The 19197-nt window shown below is 51.6% G+C and overlaps 1 protein-coding gene across 3 annotated transcripts in view; it reads left to right on the top strand.

The window, feature by feature from the left end:
• The first annotated feature begins 886 nt into the window (after window positions 1-886).
• The window catches only part of SH3PXD2A (SH3 and PX domains 2A), a 213972-nt gene continuing 195661 nt past the window's right edge, over window positions 887-19197 (top strand). Inside the window, exon 1 of one of the 3 annotated variants that reach the window (XM_016154473.2) lies at window positions 887-1384. In XM_016154473.2, coding sequence (XP_016009959.2) covers window positions 1313-1384 — 72 coding nt within the window. In that variant the 5' untranslated portion in view covers window positions 887-1312. The remainder of the gene's footprint in view (window positions 1385-19197) is intronic. The other 2 variants (XM_016154470.2, XM_016154472.2) reach the window with 2 other exon arrangements.

Here is a 19197-nt window from a genome sequence, read left to right as displayed (position 1 = left end):
AGCAATTGTGTTCTATGTCCAGGGACAGACAAGTGGCTTGGAAATTCAGTTTTCCAGACCAGGGGGAGAGGTGGTGACCAAGCCGGAGCCTGGGGCCAATGAGGAGTTGGCCCCCAACCGAGTGGATTTCCCCACCACGTGTGTTCCCTTCCAGGCCTAAGGAGGGTCCCAGGGGGAGCCCTGGGTTTAAGGCAGTGGTGTTAAGCAGAGTCTCCTAACCTCACTGGTAAATGATGTCACAGGTTAGTTACACAGGCCTAGATCGATGGATGACTCAGGCAGCGGATCGATCTCATTTCCGGGGAGAATTCGCCCTTCGTGACCCGCGGGGGGTTGGGAGGGGGGGGGAGGTGGTTTATCAAAGGAGGTTCTAGCTTGAAGGGTTTAATGCTGGCCCCTTTCCCGTTCCCTTCTCCTCCTGCGGGGAGGAGGGCTGGGTAGTAACAGCAGGGTAATAAACTACTTTTCATTAAACAGATCTGGCGGATAGGAGTGAAAGGGGCACGTAAAGGTACGGACAAAAAGGCACAAAATCCATTCCAAGACCGAGAGCCAGGGTGGGGGAGTGTTGGCTTCACGTTCCTCCGCCCCTCCTCCCTCGGAAGCCACCCTGAGTTTCTGTGCCCCCCGAAGCAGCCCAGGGCCGCGCCAGGCCGCGGGCTGCGCTCCAGGCTCGGTGGGGGCGCGCCGGCCGGTCCTGGCCTCTCAGTCGGAGTTGCAGCCCCCTCCCCGTCGCCCCGAGCCCCTCCCCCGGGCCTGGAGCCCCTCCCCGCACGCTTCCCCTCTCTGCTCTCCCCTCCCTTCCCTTTCTTGCCTGCCAGGCTCTGCCTCCGCCTCCTGCGCCCACAGTCTCCGCCAGCGCTGAGCCCCCCGGAGTCCGAGCGCGGTGAGGGGGCGCCGCCCGCCCCTCCCCAGCGCGCTGACAGCAGGCTCCCAGGCTCCCGCCCCGTCCCCTCGTCGGCGGGACACACCCCCGCCCCTCCTCTGCTCCGCCAGTTCCCGCCGGACCCACCGGGCGGCGAAGAGAGCGGGCGAGCGAGCCGGAGAGCGGCGGCGGCGGCGGCGGCGCGGAAAGAGGGGGCACGCGACAGGCCCACGGGGAACAGCCCCGGGCGAACGGCGCCCGCGTGCGCTCCGGGACCGTCCCCGCCCCGGGGCCGTACCTGTGGGTGCCGGGAGCCCGGGCAGCGGCGTGCCTGGCAGGAGTGGCGGGCGGCACCCCGGGGACACGGGAAGCGAGAGAAGGCGCCGGAGCCCGGCCGGGATGCGAAGGTGACGCCGCCGGGGGGCGCCACTCGCTTTGTGGGGGAAGATGCTCGCCTACTGCGTCCAAGATGCCACCGTGGTGGACGTGGAGAAGCGGAGGAACCCCTCCAAGCACTATGTGAGTACTGCCCCCAAACCACCCTGCGGAGGGCTGGCCAGGGACCCCCGGGAAGGCTCCTGGGTGGCCCCTCGCCCCCTCCCGCTGCTAAGTCCCGGAGCTAAGTGCCCACGGTACAGCCCTCACCGTGGAGTTTCTTGGCATGGCTGTGATCTCCAGGGAAGTCTTTTCTATCCTTCCTCCACTCACCGCCTCTCCCCCCCACCCCCCGTTTTCTTTTTTTGGCTTTGGAATTGGCAAGTGGCTGCCCTTGTCTGTTACAACGGTGAAGTCATCTGTCCGCCTGAGCGTTGATGGATGGCGGGGGGAGCATTCGTCAAACCCTCGCTGAGAAGCTCCGTTGGGAAAGAGCATCTTCCCGAAGGCCCTCCCTGGGAGCTCGGGTCGCTCCGGCTCACACAGACCAGGATGCTTTCCGAGGCTGGCCCTGGGGCAAGAAGCCGCGTGCTCTCCTCCCACGTTCGCCCTGGTCTCTGCCTCCCTAGGCCTACGTTTAGGGGCAGAGGGAAGCCGTCGCGCCCCCTGCCCCACCTCCACCCTCAGCCCTGATCTTTGATTTCCTTCTTAAAGTCATTGTGTCCGTCGGTGTGAGGAGAATTGTGGCTTTTCCTTTTATCCCTCCTCTGGACGTGACCCTTAACCGGGTTCATTTCCTCTTAAGTGATGCCCCATCTCCAGACACGAGGAGGCAAATGTTTGCTGTGCTCTGGGAGGAACAGCTGCCCCTCCCCCTTCCTTCCCTAAACTTAATGAGAATGGGCTAAGGTTGATTGAGCCGAACTCCCTGGTCTGTGTGACACGGCCCCCTTTCATCTCAGCCAGTCCTGTCTTCCCATCCTTCGCACCTTAGGAAGTAAACACGGTGTCCTTGACGCCTGAGGACGCCTGTCTGAGCAGTCTCTGCTCCTGTACTTGAGAAAGAAAAGACAGACGGCCGACCCATCCGAAACAGAAGGACTGCATCTTATTTGCAAATTAGGCACTTACAAGAGCGTTTAGAATGCTAGAAGCATTAATTTTAACAATTAAAGCAGGCTGTTGGTTGCTGCCCTAGACTGCACATTGATCTCTAAAATGCCTTTTATTTCCGTGTTGGAAGGGGACAGAGGTTTGCGCTAATTTCGGCCTCAAGCAATTCTTTCTGCCTTTATCACCAGCTCTGAACTTTGGGTTTCTTATAGGAGCAGATGGGCTGGGCTTAGGATGGGGAGGAGGTGAAGGGTGGGACTGGTTCCTGACCAGAGCGGTAAGTGCCCCTGCGGGACATTGCCTCATGTGGTGGAAGAGTTGTTTCTTTTGTGTTATTGGGCTCAGCAAGCATCTTCCTCTGCTTTTCAAGAAAGTTCTTTTTGGAGGACAGCATCACAGGGTGGTTACCCTGTTCTGGGGACAGATGTTCATTTGCATATTCCAGCACTTAAAATCAAGTCAGCCTTCCTAACTTTTTTTCTCGAACGTTGTGGGTTAAGTTTAAGGGTCCCCCCCCCCCCCCGCCCTTCGTCCTCAGTTAAGGTTGGCATTGCTTTCAACAGATGGACACTCTCTTCTCTGATGGCGCTCTCTTCTCTGAGACATAGGCAGGTGCTTTTCCGGCTCTTGATTTTAGGTACAATATCAAATCTTCCAATCTGACAAATGATGTCCAAGATTACAGATGTCGGATGTACTGTCAACAAGCCAGGAGTGTTGCTAAAGCGACCAGGGGCCCACTGCAGACAGTATTGAGAAGTGGTTAAGTGCTGGGGATCTGAGTAACTTTGGGCAAGTTACTTAACTTCCATGGGCCTCCATTCCCTCATTTTTAAAGTGGGGGGTTGTTTGGAGTATTAAATGAGGTCATCTGTGCAAAGCACTTAGCACAGTTCCTGGCACATAACAAGTACTCATTAAATGGTAGCTTATTTTTGGTCAAATTCTGACTAAGAAAGCACTTTTGAAAAGCAGTTATTAATGGTCTGGCAAAAAGGAAGATTTCAGTTTTTTGGATTGATAATAACGTGCTCTATGTGAAAAATACAAAAGAAGTCTTGTCCAATTCTCTTGAAATGATCATTTCCTGCCTTTTCACAAAGTGTTTCCTGGGACATCTCCGCTTTCCATGTAAGAATCGACATTATGTTATGGGCAGAGAGTAATGTCACTGAACAGATAGGGTCATACAGAGCCATGAACTAACATGGAGAACAGTTAGTTATAGGAGAAAGTGTTATGTGTTGTGAAATTGTGGAGTTGGCAGGGACATGTCAGGCTCAACTCCCTCATTTTACAGATGAGGAAACTGACAACCAGATGAGATCAGGTCACTTGCAACATAGTCACAGCACCTGGGTCTAACTGGCCTTTTGCCCATGGTGTGGGTTTTGTTCATCGAAGTAACCTAGATCTAGTTGGGGCTGACCAGGAAGGCAAATATCTGGTGGTAGCACGAAGTTCCTACGCATTTGGGGCATAAATGCGTAGCATAAGGAGAGGTGCCCAATAACAGAAAGTGTCAGTGGGGCCAACGGGGGCAGGAGGAGCAGGTTGCGGGGGACTGCGCCTCTGAAGCTTAGGGTCTTCTTTCTTGGCCCTTGCACAGTGGACACCACACACCAGAAGGTGAAGCGTTCTGGGCAAGGCAGTCTGGTGTGGGTAGCTGGCAGGGTACGCTGTGCCCAAGTCACATATGTTCTGGAAGCCCTCTACACTGGAGGAACATGCCTTCTTCCCACCTCTTCTCCAGTTTTGGCAAATTGCAGAGCAGAGGTTTTATGGGGTGTGCATGTTAGCTGGAGCTGGCTGATGAGAGGCCTGGGGCCCAAGCAGGAGAGGCTCTGCTGGCTCCAGAACGCTGGGAACACACTGCAAAGGTTCTCTCAGGACATCCAGCAAAGGCCGTGCTCTTCCCCATGACAAGGGGGAGCTTCCTGGACACTGAGGGTCTTGTGCTTTTGGTCTGTTTATGAAAGGCGGGCATGTGGCCTCCATCATTTGGATGGTGCTGTCAGCCCCTTGGCTTCCTTCCTCTCTGCCAAGCCCCTGCTTGGGGTGGGGTTAGGGGAGGGTGGGCAGCTGCTGCTTAAGCCAGGCTTCCTGGCATGGAGTTGGGCTCCTCTCTTAACTTTTATGAGCTGCCACTGGGGAGATGTTAGGTAAACTGAATTTGGCCCCAGACCACTTGTATTTTAAATGATCTTGATGATACTGGATGCAAACTGCAGATACCTTCATCTGCAAGGTTTCCACTAGGATACAAGTGTAGGTCCACAGAATTCTTTGCACTCACATGTATGCGTAGGTGTATGTCAAGTCATATGGTGGTAGAGAGAAGTTTGTTTACCTAAAGCAAACAAGAAATTATTTGGATTTGGGAGGCGTTGTGCTTTCACAGCCATTTCCTTTCCTGATTGTTTAATTCAGACAAATACCAGTCATGAATGTTCTGATCTTCTACAGGACTGGTTAGGGAATGAGAATAATAGCCAGTGTTAGTATTTAGCATTGATGGTGCCAGATGCTTAATGTGCATGATTTTATGTGATCCTTGCAGTTCATCGAATGTGCTCTAAACAGTGGTCCCCAGCCTTTTTGGCACTAGGGACCGGAGTTCCTATGAGAATCTAACGCCTGGTGATCTGAGGTGGAGCTGAGGCGGTGATGGTAGTGCTGGGGAGCGGCTGCAAATACAGATGAAGCTTCGTGGGCTTGCCACTCGCCTTCTGCTGTGCAGCCCGGTTCTTAACAGGCCACTGACCAGTACCGGTCTGCAGCCCAGGAATTGGAGATCCCCGCCTTAATACACCCTAACATGGGGTTGGTTCTTTAATGCCTTTATACAGATGGCTTAACTGGGTCTCAGAGATTGCTCAGGGTCTCTCAGTTAGTTAAGGCAGATCTGGGTAAACTCAGGTCAGTGTACTTCAGGAGGAGGAAATGAACCTAAAATGGGGCTCTTCTCCCCAACTGGAGTCTGGTTGGGGAGACCAGCCTCAGGCCTGCATGACAGCAAGAGAGCAATGCAGAGTGGTATTCGAGGACTGCCTCACTGTGTGGGACGTTGACCTTGTGCTATGGAGGTGAGTGTGTGATGGGCTGTGGAAGGCAGTCACCGTGAGGCTGGAGGAGGGGAACAAGTCCAGGATGATATCTGGTCCCCAGTGATACTTCAGGTGATACATTTAGGATTGGACCCTATGGAAATACTACATTCTCCCGAGTATTTAGATCATTACAGATTTTTGTCTTGGTCCTGGGAGCTACGTTTTTAAGAGTTGGCCCCAGACCTGTTCATTCCTCAGCCCTTCAGCTTTTCCTTTAAGCCCTTAGGCCATGGATCCAGTCTCACGGGAGGAAGGATGTGTAGTTGCAGCATGAAAAGAGTCTTCTCAGGGCCAGTTCCATTAGGGAATGAGTGGTGTTGGGCGATCAGGGTTTGAATCCCGCCTCTGGTTCTTCCTAGCAGTGCGACCTGGGGCCAGCCTCTCTGGGCCTCAGTATCCTCACCTGTAACCTCACAGGGCTTTTGGGAAACTGAGCTGAGATAATTTTGGGTAAAGCTTCCACCTAGTACCTGGCGCCCTTCGTGAGCACTCAACATATGCTGGTTTCCATCTTGTGTTTCTGATCACCAAAACACTGAAGTACATTTAGGACCTGATAGGTGAAGCTGACAGAAAGAGAAAGGCTGAGGCAAAAGAAGGAAAGCCCAGCCTGTCATAGTCTGATGGGAAATCGGTCTATGTGCCCCATGGAAAATGCCCAGCATACAAGGGGAACAGATAAACAAAGAGCAGCTGTTAGACCTGGAGGGCTTCCTGGAGCTGACCTAGGGATGGCTTCCTGGTAAGTTGGGAAGGAACATGAGTTGGGGGAGAGGAACTCCAGAAAGGGTCAAGTAGGATCCTAGCCCCAAAGGCAGTACCATCCATGGGTTAGCATTCTTGCCTGCTCTCTCTGATTCTCTCTCTCTCACTGGGTGTGTGCGTGCGCGCGTGCGCACGCGCGCGCACACACACACACACACACACACATAAGAGAACAGTTTCTTCTCCTTCTCTGAGGAGGGAAGTGATCTAGGGGTGATTCACAGGTCTGACAAGGCACCCTACTCATGGAACAGCCAACCACATCCTTTAAGGCTGTTTGAATGGGGAACACAACTGGCCATTTGTCATGGCCCTTTTTAGAGCTGAGAGAAGGTTTTTGGGGGGCAGATCAGAATTGGAATCACCGTGTGTGGTGGCAGGCCAAGGAGAGGGGAAGGGAAGGGAAAAATAAACCTGTTTGATGTCATGGGAGACTGGTTCCAGCTCCAGAAATATAAGCGCCAGCTGCTGCATTTTCCAAAGAGATGTTCCGGGGCCAGCATGAGTTAATGGCCATTGGAGGCTCTGAATTAGAGGAGTGTTAGGACTTCTGACTTTGGGTTTGCACAGCAGTTCCCTGGAAATTGCCTTCTAATTTCCTCAGCCTGAGTCACTGACCAGACTATTTCTTGGCCAGAAAAAGTCTAACAGGCAACTCTGTTCTCTTTTGCCTCTTAATTAAACAAAATGAAACAAATAATAGCAGTATACATACAGTAGTTACACTTACTCCTCTTGAGTTCTGAGAATCCAGGAAAGGGATAATGGATTAGGACAGGGATCCAGGGAATAGGAAGGACAAGGGGTGTGTGTGGGAAATGAGGTGGAGATTCTGGCTTTGGAAATAGGTTCTGAGCCAGGGCCAGAGGCTTACTCTGTGATGGCAATTGCCAAAAATAATGGAAACAATCAGTAGGGTGATCAGCGTTTGAAGAAGCAGATTCCCAGAGTTATGTGTGATTTCTCGCAGCTGCTACCTGTAGTGGAGCCAGTCATAGGAAGGCAGGTGAATGGAGAAGTCAGGAGCTGGAAAGGAGGACAGAAGGGCAGGAGGGCGAGCCACAGGCAGGCTCCCCTACTGCCCCCAAGTAACCTCCTGGCAAGTCACCACATCAACAACAGGTGCTGAGCAGAGTCCAGCGAGGTTGTCAAGATGCATAGTGAGTGAGAACTAACATAGTGTACCTACTATGCGGCAGGCAGTGCGGAAGACACCTTTTAGAGGGCATCTCCTTGGAGCTTCGGCACAACCATGTGAGGTGGGTGTTTTTTATCCCTACTTTACAGATGTGGAAATTGAGTCTTAGAGGGTTGGCATGACTCAGAGTAATTCAGTGGCAAGCCTGTGATTCTTACCCCCGTCTCTGGCATCTAACGTCTGTGAGCTTGTCACTTTCTTCCCCATTAGAGCTGAGCCAGCGAGAGAGGGGCACGGCAATAACCCAGGGGTCCAGGCAGCAGTGCCTGAAAGGAAGACATGTGCACCTGGAAGGCTGTGTTGTCGGAGAGCACATGGGCTCCGGCACCCCTGGGCTGGCATCCCGCCTCCGCCGCTTGCTACCATGGGACCCAATGCAAATGATGTATATCTCAGTGCCTCAGTTTCCTCACCTGTAAAAAAACATAAAGTGAGGCGAAAATTGGACCTCGCTCGCTGGTGAAGGGTTGTGGTGAAGTTTAAATGAGTTAATAAATATGAAGAGCTTAGAACAGTACCTGGCACATGTTGAGCACAACATAGGTATTTGCCACGATGATGATTAAGTTCAGAAGAGGGAGCGCTCTCTGACAACCGGAGTTCCAGGGAAGACTGGCTGGAGAAGGCGGGCTTCGTGATGTGTCTTCAGGAGTAATTAGGGTTTGGATGGCAAAGAGTAGGATTTAGAAGGGAAAGGGAGAGAAAGGGCAGTCCAAGAGAGGGAAAAGCAAAGGTACCAGAGGTGGAACATGCAAAGAAGATGTGGGCAAAACCCACGTGAGAGAGAAGGATGAAGAGAAAGGTCAGGGCCAGCTTCTGAGCGCCTCAGATGCCGGCTGAGGGAGTTCAGAGTGTATTGTGCAGACACCTCTGAACCTTCCTTTCTTCCAAGGATTGCGGGGGAAGGGGAGCAGCTGTCACTATGGGGTCCTTCTGGTGGGTTCCAGAGCTGGGTCTAGGGTTGTTCTTACAGCCGTGGCTGGAACAGAGCTCAGTAAGGACTGGGATTCTATTTCTAGATCTGCACTGGGGACTCTAGTTGACAGACCGGAGCCGGAGGGGTCTGGCTGCTTCGTAAAAGGTGATTGCACCTTGGAGGTCTTGGGGTAGGAGGGAGGAGGAAGGGGGGGGAGCAGCGAGGGGTGAGGTGTTGGCTACTTTGGGTCTCTCCAGTGAAGGGCCTTGACTGGCAGGGCCCCATACAGCCACAGCACGTCACAGTGCAGTACTTGCCAACCTTATCCCCCCACTCAGCTGCTAAAGCACCCCCGTGTCAAGAGAGGAAACCCTTATTCTTGTAGAGTCAAGGGGCTGATACTGAACAGCGTTCTGGGGGCCTGGGATGCCTTTGAAATCTCCGTGTCACCTGAGACAGCCCTGCTCACGTTGCCTTCTCCTTCGACATCCCTCCAAACTTGTTTTACCTTTAAAGACTGTGCTTCAATGATCTCTTCATGTATTTAACCCCCACACACCCTGATATTCCGGTAAGCCTGATTCTTTAGGAAAAACGTAATAGTGAAAATAACAGCTAACGTTTCTGAATGTTTTCCCCATGCTAAGAGTTTTACAGAAACTCTTAAAACTGTTCCTGAAATGTGTAGTTACTGCTCGCATGGACTTTGTACAGGCCAGGACACCGAGGCCCACAGCGCTTAAACGAATCGCCAAACACCACGCAGCTAACAGGCTGCATGTAGAGAGGGGCCTGCACTGACCCAGACCTGTGGGCTCCAAAGCCTGCCCTGTCCCCAGAGACCTCACGACGCTCTAATCACATGTTACACCTGGGGAGACTGGGCCCCAAGGAGATTCCACCTGAGGCCCGGCTGGTTGGCTTCTCAAGCCACGTCACCTTCTCCATCTATATCTCCATTTGTCCTTCTAGAACATGGGCCGATTGCTTCCTTTCTGGCCTGACTTGCAAAGGGGAGGGTGGGCACGAAAGCTGCTTTGGAAAGTGCTGAGCCCCGAGAAAACAGTAATCCCCAGATCCCTCAACCTGGTTTTTTAATCAGTTGAGGAAGGGGGATGCTTTACAGACAGGAGCCTGGCCTCACCTCCCCTGAGAAGCCTCACAGCCAGAGATGTTTCAGGATCACCTTAGGCCCTCGGTGAAGGCGGTGTCTAGAAAACCACCCTGGGAATTGCACTTCGCTTCTTTGCAAGCCTATCATTTTTGTGAATGGGGAGACCCAGAGCTATTTCCAGTTCCTTCTCCCCCTGCTGTTACCTGAGGGGAGGAAGTGACATCCAGGCAGCTGAGTTAGCAAAGGGGAAACAGCTGTGCTTTCTGCCCCTGTGCTCGGCTGCTTTCTCTGGCCCTTTGCTGTCATTTCCCTTTGGCCGGTGAGGAAGCCACCCTCCCCAAGCCTGGGTGGAGCCCCGTGGTGGGCTGGGGGCAGAATCCCTTACTCTGTGTGTGTCATCGCAGCTTAAATTATGCAGCGGAGCATGTGGGGGCCCTCCTACCTGCCTCTGGGATCCCTGGAGCGTGAACTTCAGACCTGGTGGAAATCGATCACTCTTATCAGATCCGACAGACAGTCCAGGGAGTAAGGGGTGGGGGTGGTGCCTGATGGGACCGGTGGACCAGGTGGGGTAAGGGCTTGCGAGGGTGTGGGCTCGCCTGTAGTTTTGCCCATCACCACATGGTCCCTGGTGGAGAGACCTTGATGTTTCCCTTTTTCCAGGAATATCCTCACTCAGGAATAAAGGAGCTCGACCTGTATTGTGCATACAGCTACCACGTACTGAATTCCTATCTTGTGCCAGGCACTGCCAGGCCATTTACTTATAATCTCTGGTCTTGACACAGCCCTGAAGATAGGCATTTTTAACCCCATTTTATTCATATAGAGAGTGAGGTTCAGAAGGGTTACGGTCATTGTTCGTCAAGCACAAAGCCAGATGTGTTTGGTCCGGTCCCCCAGCCTGCGCCTGTTTCACGTTGTTACTGTGCCTTGGTCCCTATCCAGGACTGCCCCGAGTATGGGGGGCTTCTGCTGGGCCAACGTGTTGTCCTCCTGAGGACTAGTGTTCTTTGTTGAGAAAGTCTGCCTTGCTGCTTTCGCCCACCTAAGGCTTCTGAGCATGAAGGGATTGTCCCTGTTGTTTGAAGTGGTTGCTTTGTAAACTCTTTCATGGTAGGCCCCATTCCGACCCAGCTTTATTCCGTTTCCTGATGGCCCAGACCCAACGGGCTATTTTAAGGGACTTGCCTGTGTGGGAGAATTTCTTTGTAACAACAGAGAGGGAGGCCTGGCTGGCCTGGCATGGTTCTGGCAATAGGGCTCTGACAGAGTGAAACTCTTTCCTGAATTCTGCCCTCTGGGCTGGAATTGATTCATTGAGCTCTCAGCACAGTGCCTGGCACCCAGAAGTGACACAATCACTTGTCAGTGAGGGCAGGGGTTCCCGAGGTGGCTGCTCAGGGTTTTCGGTAAGTCTAAGGCTGGATGGATTGGCAAACTGATCCTTCTCTCGCAGAGTTAAGGTCTATACAGGAACAAAGTCTGAACTTTGGTTTCAAGCCGGGATTAATTATTTACTTTAGTCATCACTCATTGGCAGCTGGAGAAGAGCAGCCTCATTTTCCCCATGATTGCTGGATGTAGCAGTTCCCGGGCAGAGGAAGTGGGGCAGTTGAGTCAAAGAATGTGTGACCCCCTCGTAGGTGCAGGCACTGGGTTAGGGCTTCTCCTCCACTGTCTCCTTTAATCCCCACAGCAGCCCTAGCCCATCGTTCCCATTTCCATAGTTGAGGAAACTGAAGCTCAAGGAGGAGCCGTATCTTGCTCTCTATCACATGGTGGTGAATGGTGAGAGCCAGGGTTTTGAACCCAGATCTCTGGAGCAACAAAGCCAGTGATGATCCTGCTGTGCCCCCTGAAGATTTGATGGATTGCTGGAACTCCCCTCCCATCCCCTGCCAAATGTTAAGGAGCTAGTTGGGAGTTCTCTTGTTTCCCTGTCCGTAGCTGGAGGCATCCACACGTGTCAAAACTAGCTGCACTTCCGCTACCCTCTCGGACCTCCGTCAGACTCTGGCATCAGGGGCTGTAGTTCTTCCTCCGCTGTGGACACCCATGGGGATCTCAGCCCTGGTTTGTGGCTCTGCTGGAACAGACAATGCTGAGAGCACTGCCCTAGGCTTCGGAAAGGGAGTGGACTCGGAGGGAGGGCGTGCGTGCGGTGGCTTTCCCTTGGAAGGCTGAGGACCTGTGGTGTTATAGATAGATGGCTTTATCTCCAAGAGCTTCCCGAGAGGCTGGGGGGCTAGGGAGTACATCATGTGGGTTTCCAGATAAAACTTCAATGGTCTGGATTAAACCCCCGGGTCATCTGCCCACTCTGACCTTCCTTCCAAGCCCCTCTATTAACATGTGATGTGGTTGAAACTGGTGGTGGAGATAAGATAATAAACCTCTCACTACTGAGACTGGCAAGGTCTGGCCTCTATTTTGGGATTCAAATTTTTATTCCCCTTGAACTCTTGTCCAGAGCCACTTTTGAAGGCCCGGCCCTTCAGAAGCTCCAGCTGCTGGGGGTTCTACATCCTGTCCTTGGGGCTAGAAGCTAGCATGGCATCGAGGCTAGGAACAGGGGGCAGTTTAATTAAGAGGCGCTTTCAGCCTGCTGCTTGCTCAGGCTAAACTAGGCTCTGGCAACTGGAAGAAGCCCCAGAGAGAGCCTCGAGTGCCAGAAGGTGGAAGTCAAGAGCAAGAGGATGAGGGCAGGGCACCAATGGCCTCTGCTGCATGGGCTCGGGCTCCGAAGCCTCTTACTAGCTTGTTTTACTTGGTCAAATTTCTTCACCTCCGTGAGCCTCAGTTTTCCAATCTATAAAATGAGAATGAATCGTAATACCACTTAGCCCCTGCGACTGTTGCTCTGCATAGTGCTTGGCACACGACAGCTATTCAATAAACGGCAGCCGTTATTACCATTATTCTCACGGCCATCCTTCATGGTTTTGCTCAGTTTCTGCCACCTCTCAGAAACTTCCAGATTCCTCATCTTACACCATTTCCTGTTGTGAATTTTTATGTGTATTATTTTTACCATTCATTTAACACTAACCAAGAATGGCTTTGGACCGGTGAGCTTTTGGCAAGCCTACGTCAAATGTGGCTGATTGATGGAAAGGCTCCTTGAGGGACGGACCTTGATCTGATACTTATTCCTATTCATTCACTTAATCACTCAATTAATCAGACAGCATTTGAATGTTTACTATGTGCCAAGCATTGGGAGCAGAGCAGGGCAGATGACGATCTCTGCCCTTTTGGAGTTTACCGCTGGGAGAGGAAGGGAAACAACAAACAAACAAAATAGGTAAAGACATGGAGTGTGTTAGATGGGGGTAAGCGCTGTAGAGAAAACTAAGCATGGCGAGGGACACAGGGCAGGGGTTGCCACGCCATTGTATAGTTCAGCAAGGGCCAGCTCCACCGTTTAGTGACTTGTGAGTAAGATCCGAGGGGAGTGAGCATGAGGCTATTTGGAGCAAAAGTAGTTGAGGGAGAGGAAATAGCGAGCGCCAAGGCTCTGAGGTAGCATCGTGTCTAGCCTTTTCAGGGAACAGCAAGGAGGCTGCTATGCCTCAGTGACGTGAGCAATGGGAGAGCAATGGGCAGTGAGGCCAGACAGGCAAGGGGGTCAAGTTGGGCCTTGTTGTCCCTCCCAGGACTGAGCAGTGTTCTTGGCTCAGTAGCGAGGCTTCCTCTTGACTTGCCAAGGATGGAAACTGGCCAGAACACTATTGGAGAGGTCTTGTTCTGGGGACTATGCTTGGGGTTAGACTCCGGTCCCCTGAGAGGTACTCTCTGGGGAAATGCAGCCTCTCTTAGCAGCATCATGGATAGGAACTCCAGGACCCAAAGGCAGTGCACATGTCAGGGAATGTCACTTAACATTAGTTTTGTACCTGCTGTGTGCAAGGCACCATGCTGACGGCAGTTCCTGTGGCAAAGGGCCGGAGGGGGGTCAGCTCCTGCAAAGGTAGCAACCACCAGGTCTTTTCATCTTTAACACCGCCCTCCGCGATGCTGCCAAAAGGTCATGAAATAAATCAATAAATCCGTGGATGAAGGCTTCATTCTGTTAAAGCGTCTTCCTCCTGTCTCCTTTTTTTTTTTTTCTTTTAAAGAAGCACAGCTTATAACTTAAAATTGTGGAAACTGGCTGTTTGAAATTCAAAATCTATTCCTATTGCTAGAATATTGTAAATAGTGTTGATTCTCAAGCCAGTCCACCAAAACCTTTCTCATCCATGGAGGGAGTAGAGGGACGTATAGAACCAAGAACCAGATATCTCTAGTTTACTTATTTTGTGGGCTGGCCTGGGAAACTAAACTCTATCTGTAATATCCAGGAAAACTGACTTCCAGTATTCACAGTGAGAAGGAACCTTCCAGGCTAACCGATGGTGATGGTGATGGTGATGGTGATGGTGACGATGATGATAACAGCACTAATTATGTGCCAGCACTCTTCTGAGCACTTTATTTAATTCTTAAAACAACCCGATGAGAAAAACACTATTATCATCTTTACTGATGAGGAAATGGAGACAGAGAAGTTCATTTACCAAAAGTCATAGGCTAGGAGAAGGGGTTCAGAGCTAGGCAATGGGGCTCCAGAGTCCTTCAGGAAACCTCTTACTTCCTGGCCTTCCAGGGAATCCTGCCAGCCAGCCTTGCCACGGCCCAGGTTGGCCGTCTATAGACCTTGCGTGCAAGACCCTTGTTATTAGGTGTCCACCACCAAGAGTGGAGGTAACAAATGTCAGAGTCAGGGAACCAGAGCCACGGGCGGCAGGCAGGAGCAGCCCTTCTTTGTTCCTGAGGCAGGAAAAGCCATTTGTTCCTGGAACCTGACACCACAGGGGGCGGGTGTGCTCTGTTGGTTGTCTTCCTGGGCCATTTACAAGTCCGGCACTTGGGGCTGGGGAGGGGGCGGGGAGCACTGTATTTGTTAGTGGAGGCCAGATTACAGTGTCTGGCAAGATGTTCCTGACACCTAGACCACTCAGCTCTCAGCAAAGCCCAACAGGTGGCCGGGGCTGTCAGTTTGTCTAGGAGTGGGACACTGTCCCCTCCTCGCCTGTTCGCTTTATTGCTGGAATGAGCTGAGTCCTGACCAGTCTTTTCCCTCTTCCCAGGCCCCAAAATAAATAGCAGCTGTTGGCTACATCTTCTCTGTCTATTGCCAGTCTGTCAGCAGCCCCTGGCACTCACTTGGCCCTGCACCATATGTGTTTAATGACAGTGAGGCCTTGGGGGCCCTTTGGCTTTGCCCTACGGAGCCTGCCTTGTCAGCTAGCTGGTGTGCCCTGGCATGCCCTCTCCCAGGCAGCACTGACCTGTTAGCCACCCACTGGCACTGTCCCCTCCTGCCCTGCAGTGTAGCAAGTCCTCCTGGTGGTCACAAACTTGGGCTCCTGAGTCCAACATCATTTCAGCTCCTGGTTCTGCTACTAAGTTGGTGACTTTGGGCAGGCAGCTTTATTCTGAGCCTCAGTTTCCTTCTCGGTAAAATCAGGTAACGGCATCAGGTAACAGTAGGTCGTAAGGAGTAAGACCAGTGCCGGAGTGGAGCCGGGATGGAGCCACGGAAGCCAGGCTGCCTGATTTGAATCGCAGCTTCGCCACTCGGGCGCTCTGTGAAGCTCTTCACACCTGTTTCCTCATGTTGTACAATATGGATAATAAACGCTTTTCCCAGGCCGGAGGTGAGGATGAAGCGGGTTAATATGTGTAAAGCCTTCAGGACAGAGTGAGAGCTCAGTGAATACACTAACATGCTCCCCTTGGCAGATAAGGTAGAACATCCCTTAAAGAATCATGGACAGGTACATATCTAAGAGATTACAGAGTTACTCTTCCCCGAACCTGATTTTGGGGTCTGTGTGGCTGAGGTAATTTGCTTGGCTTTGTTTCTAGCCTGGATCAGAACTTCTACTTATGGGGCTGGGGGTACTGATAGAACTGGTTATAAAGCATAAAGCAGGATGGAGACATGAAAAGGAGAGCTGGATTTCTGTTCTCCTTGGCGGGAGTTCTGCTGATGTGATGTAAGAAATGGAAAGAAGACGGTATTTGGGGCCGGGACTGCCTCCAGCTGGTGGGCAGATCCCCTGCAGGGTCAACCAGTTATCTCTGCTGAGGTGTAAGCCCTAAGAAGTTCTTCGAGATGTGCTCTCCACAACCTCCCTGGGGGCCAGCTTGCTTTGGCTTCTTTCTGCTCCATGCTTTGGGAAACTCTGGTTATCTTTGGTTTTTCCTTTTGGCAAGATTGTACCGGGACCCCCATTAGAGCATCCAGATGGAAAAGTCATCATTCTCAAATAAAAACACTTGACCCTAATTGTGTTGGGCCACAGTATAAGATGCCACTGCCGGCAGTCCCCACCCCAGCTCAGTAAGGGGACCCCCACTTGGGACAGAGCATTTGCACTGTTTCTCCAGGAGCCTGGCCCTTTAAGAGAGGTGGTAGGGTACGCTGTCTTTTCTCCTCCATGCAGCTTTGTCGGTTTTTATCCAAGGAAAGAGGTCGATGGCCGTCCTATTCCCAACATTTGAGGATGTCGTCTTCTGAAGACATCGGAGCCTGCACTCTACAGAGGAATGTTACAAAATAATTTAAAGCAGTGGCTCCGATACCAGATAGCCTAAATTCAGATTTCAGCTCTGCTGTTTATTTCTGTGTGACCTTGGGCATGCAGCACTTAATCTTTCTTCAGTTTCCTCTTCTGTAAAATGGGGATAATAAATTCGCCTTCCTCATAGGATTGCTGAGGGGATTACGTGAGATATTGATGATAAAAGCACTTGTAACAGTGCCTGGGGCAGAGTTGGCTGCTACCTCTGACTTATCTGAGCCTGCACAGCAGGTGGAGTGGGCTTCCGGGAGGTCCGGAGCCTCTGGGCCTGAGGGATATATATTTAGAACCCTTGAGAGGCCCTCTCACTGCTTGGTGTTTGTGACAGAGGCATCTCTTATGGAGCTTGTGGCACCTTCTAGAGGAAGGGGGTCTGAAGATTCAGGCCAGCAGGCCCTCGAAGGCCTACTCTACCGTTTCCTTGCTGAGTATCTGCGGGCGAGTGGCTTAACCCTCTCAGCTCAGTTTCTTAGCTACCTGTGCCCATGCCTTCCATGTAGGGTCACTGTGAGAACTTGAGACAGCATCCAGCATCCAGCAGTTACTGTCATTCATGGTGGCCCATTTAAACAGCCTTGAGGCTTGGCAAGGGAACCAGGAGGATGGTCATTGGGCTCCAGCCTGACTTTTCTGGCTGGGAGCCTTGAATTACAACCTTTTCCATGTCTCCACTGTGGAGAGCAGTCTTTGGGTGTTTATTGCAGCAGGGCTGTCCTTCCAGAGGGCGACAGTATCTTTCATTGGTACCGGCAGTATCCTGGGTTGCTGAGCACCTCCCAAACATTATCTTTGCCTCTGTGGGACCCTCCAGGAAGCGGTAAATGTCTCCTGCCTGTTTCAGAAATGAAGAAAGGCTCAAAGAAGCATATGACTTCTCTAAGTGTGGGGAACACTGTTGATGCCTTGTCCCATATCCCCTGGGCTTATCTGAGTCACTTGCAGTAGTTTCCAGCACGCCGCATGCTGACAGCGCCCCCATCCTCCAAACTTTCTGCCCCTCACCCCTCTCTCTACCTCGCCTCTCTGTGTGAGGGTTTTCTCCAGCCACGTGGCACCAGGGAAGCTTGCTCTGCCCCAGCAGGTACACTCGAGGAAGGCTGAGAGGTAGTCATTCCAGGGGGATAGCCTCAAAAAGTGGGGCATGGGACTCGATGTCCCACCCAGCTGCTCTCCAGTGGGAAGATACTCTGAGGCAAGTTCCAGCCAGAACCTCAGAGCGTCAGACCCCAGCAGGACTGGGTCCCAGATGTCCACAGCAGTAACTGGCCATTAGCATACACTTTCCCAGCTTTTATCCTTTCCTGGTCTGACTGTCCAAACTTCCTCCCTTGGACTTCCTGGCATCATCTCCCTAACAAACAGCCTGCATCACAGAGCCTGCTTTGGGACAGACTCAAACCCTGATAGCAAACTTCTGCCAGCAAATGGTGGAGCTGGGACTTAAAACCTCTGTCTGTGACTCAGTTTCCCAGGCCATGCTGTCTTTCTGGAGGTTTCTGGGACTCTTGTTATTAGAGGCATCAGAAAAGAGCCTTGTTTGATGCAGGTCTTTTTAGGTAAGAAGAGGGCAATTTCTGGAGTGAGTCAATAGACAGGGCTGAAGAATGCTCGATCAATACAACAGCTTTTAAAGGCTCATCAGAGGAGTCAGTCAATGCAAACATGACCGAGAAGCTGGGCCTTGGAAATGGAAGAATCCGACCTTATATAGACAGGCCCCAGGAAAGAAATAAGCAAACAGGGGACTTAGAGAGAAACGGAAATGTAGTGTCTTTATCCGATACAGGTCAGGCTAGGAGGAGCAGTGTAGATGTAGTGTAGTGAGGAAACAGGAGCCGGGGGCTGCTGGCATCTGTGCCCAGGTGCAAGGAGACATGTCTGAGCAAGACGCCATGCTGTTTGTCATAGAATTCCTGTTTGCATCTGGCCGATTGTATCTGCTGTAATTAGGCTAGTTGGCAGGGAGTTAGACACTACCAAGGTGAAAGCTTTTTGTGACATGTTTGAAATCGTGGCGAGACTAGGTGTCCTTATAGATGGTGAAAACATCTTTAAGGGAATAAAGGGAGAAAGGGAAGAATGTGTGGCGTGTTTGGATCTGGGGTGTGTGTGTTTGAGTGTGGAGTGCATGTATATCCGGGGATGTGTGTGTGTATGTGAGTGTGTGAATGTGTTGGCAGGTTTCGGGGTGTGGTGTTTGTATACATGTGTTGGGGGGGGGTGTTTACATGTATGTGTTTTTGGGTGTGGTATGTTTGTGTGTGTGTGTGGGTGTGGGGGTGTGTGTAGCACGGGCTGTTGGATCATTGTTTATCAGACATATTCCCGGGGCCAACTTTTATCCTTGAGGGGTCCTTATGCTCATACTAGGGGTTCCAAGAATACTACAATTTTAATGTAAAATGGTCTCATAGATCCTTACATATACTTAGACAGCTACTTTAAAGTTTTTCCCCAGTGCCTCTTCTGCGTCAGATCTCCTTTAACTGTCGTAACAGATCATGTTACTCCCATTTTCTAGGTAAGGAAACTGGGAATCAGAAAGGTTAAGTCCAGTTATGTCACTCAAAGCAACATAACTAATAAGTGGCAGAAGTGGGGTTTGACCCACCTCGACCTCAGCCCCCTCCTGCTTCCTCGGTCCGTTTGGGTGAGCTGGTAGGTAGGGTTCTACTGTGGCTTTGCAGGTGCAGAAAGGGCATTACTTCTAGCTTCAGTGGAAGCCACGAGGGAGAAGTGAAGGAGGAGGAAGAAGGCTGTGAGGCTGGGCTGGCGTGGGCAAGCTGGGAGGATCCGATTCCAGGAAATAGTTGTTATGACTCAGAGTGGGGCAAAGATGGGGAAGGGACTGCAAGAAAGCAAGGGAAGAATTGAGGAGGGGCTGGGAGGAAGTTTAGAGAAATCCTTGAGTTCATCCCCCTGGGCTTCAAGGAGAAGATGCTGTAAAAATTTTAGTTGGATAAGGAACCTTATGTCTAGTTGTAATCCCCCAAGAGCAACCATCAGTTTTCTGTTTGTTATTCTGCAAAGGTTACCTGTCCAGGTGTGTGGGGGTGGGGCAATGCAGATCTATTGTTATCTGTTAAATGATTAAATGTCTACTAAG

Source organism: Rousettus aegyptiacus, unplaced genomic scaffold (assembly GCF_014176215.1).
Source record: "Rousettus aegyptiacus isolate mRouAeg1 unplaced genomic scaffold, mRouAeg1.p scaffold_m13_p_6, whole genome shotgun sequence".
Lineage (NCBI taxonomy): Eukaryota > Metazoa > Chordata > Mammalia > Chiroptera > Pteropodidae > Rousettus > Rousettus aegyptiacus.
Note: the sequence above shows the minus strand (reverse complement) of the source record. Positions and strands in the feature narration are given on the sequence as shown.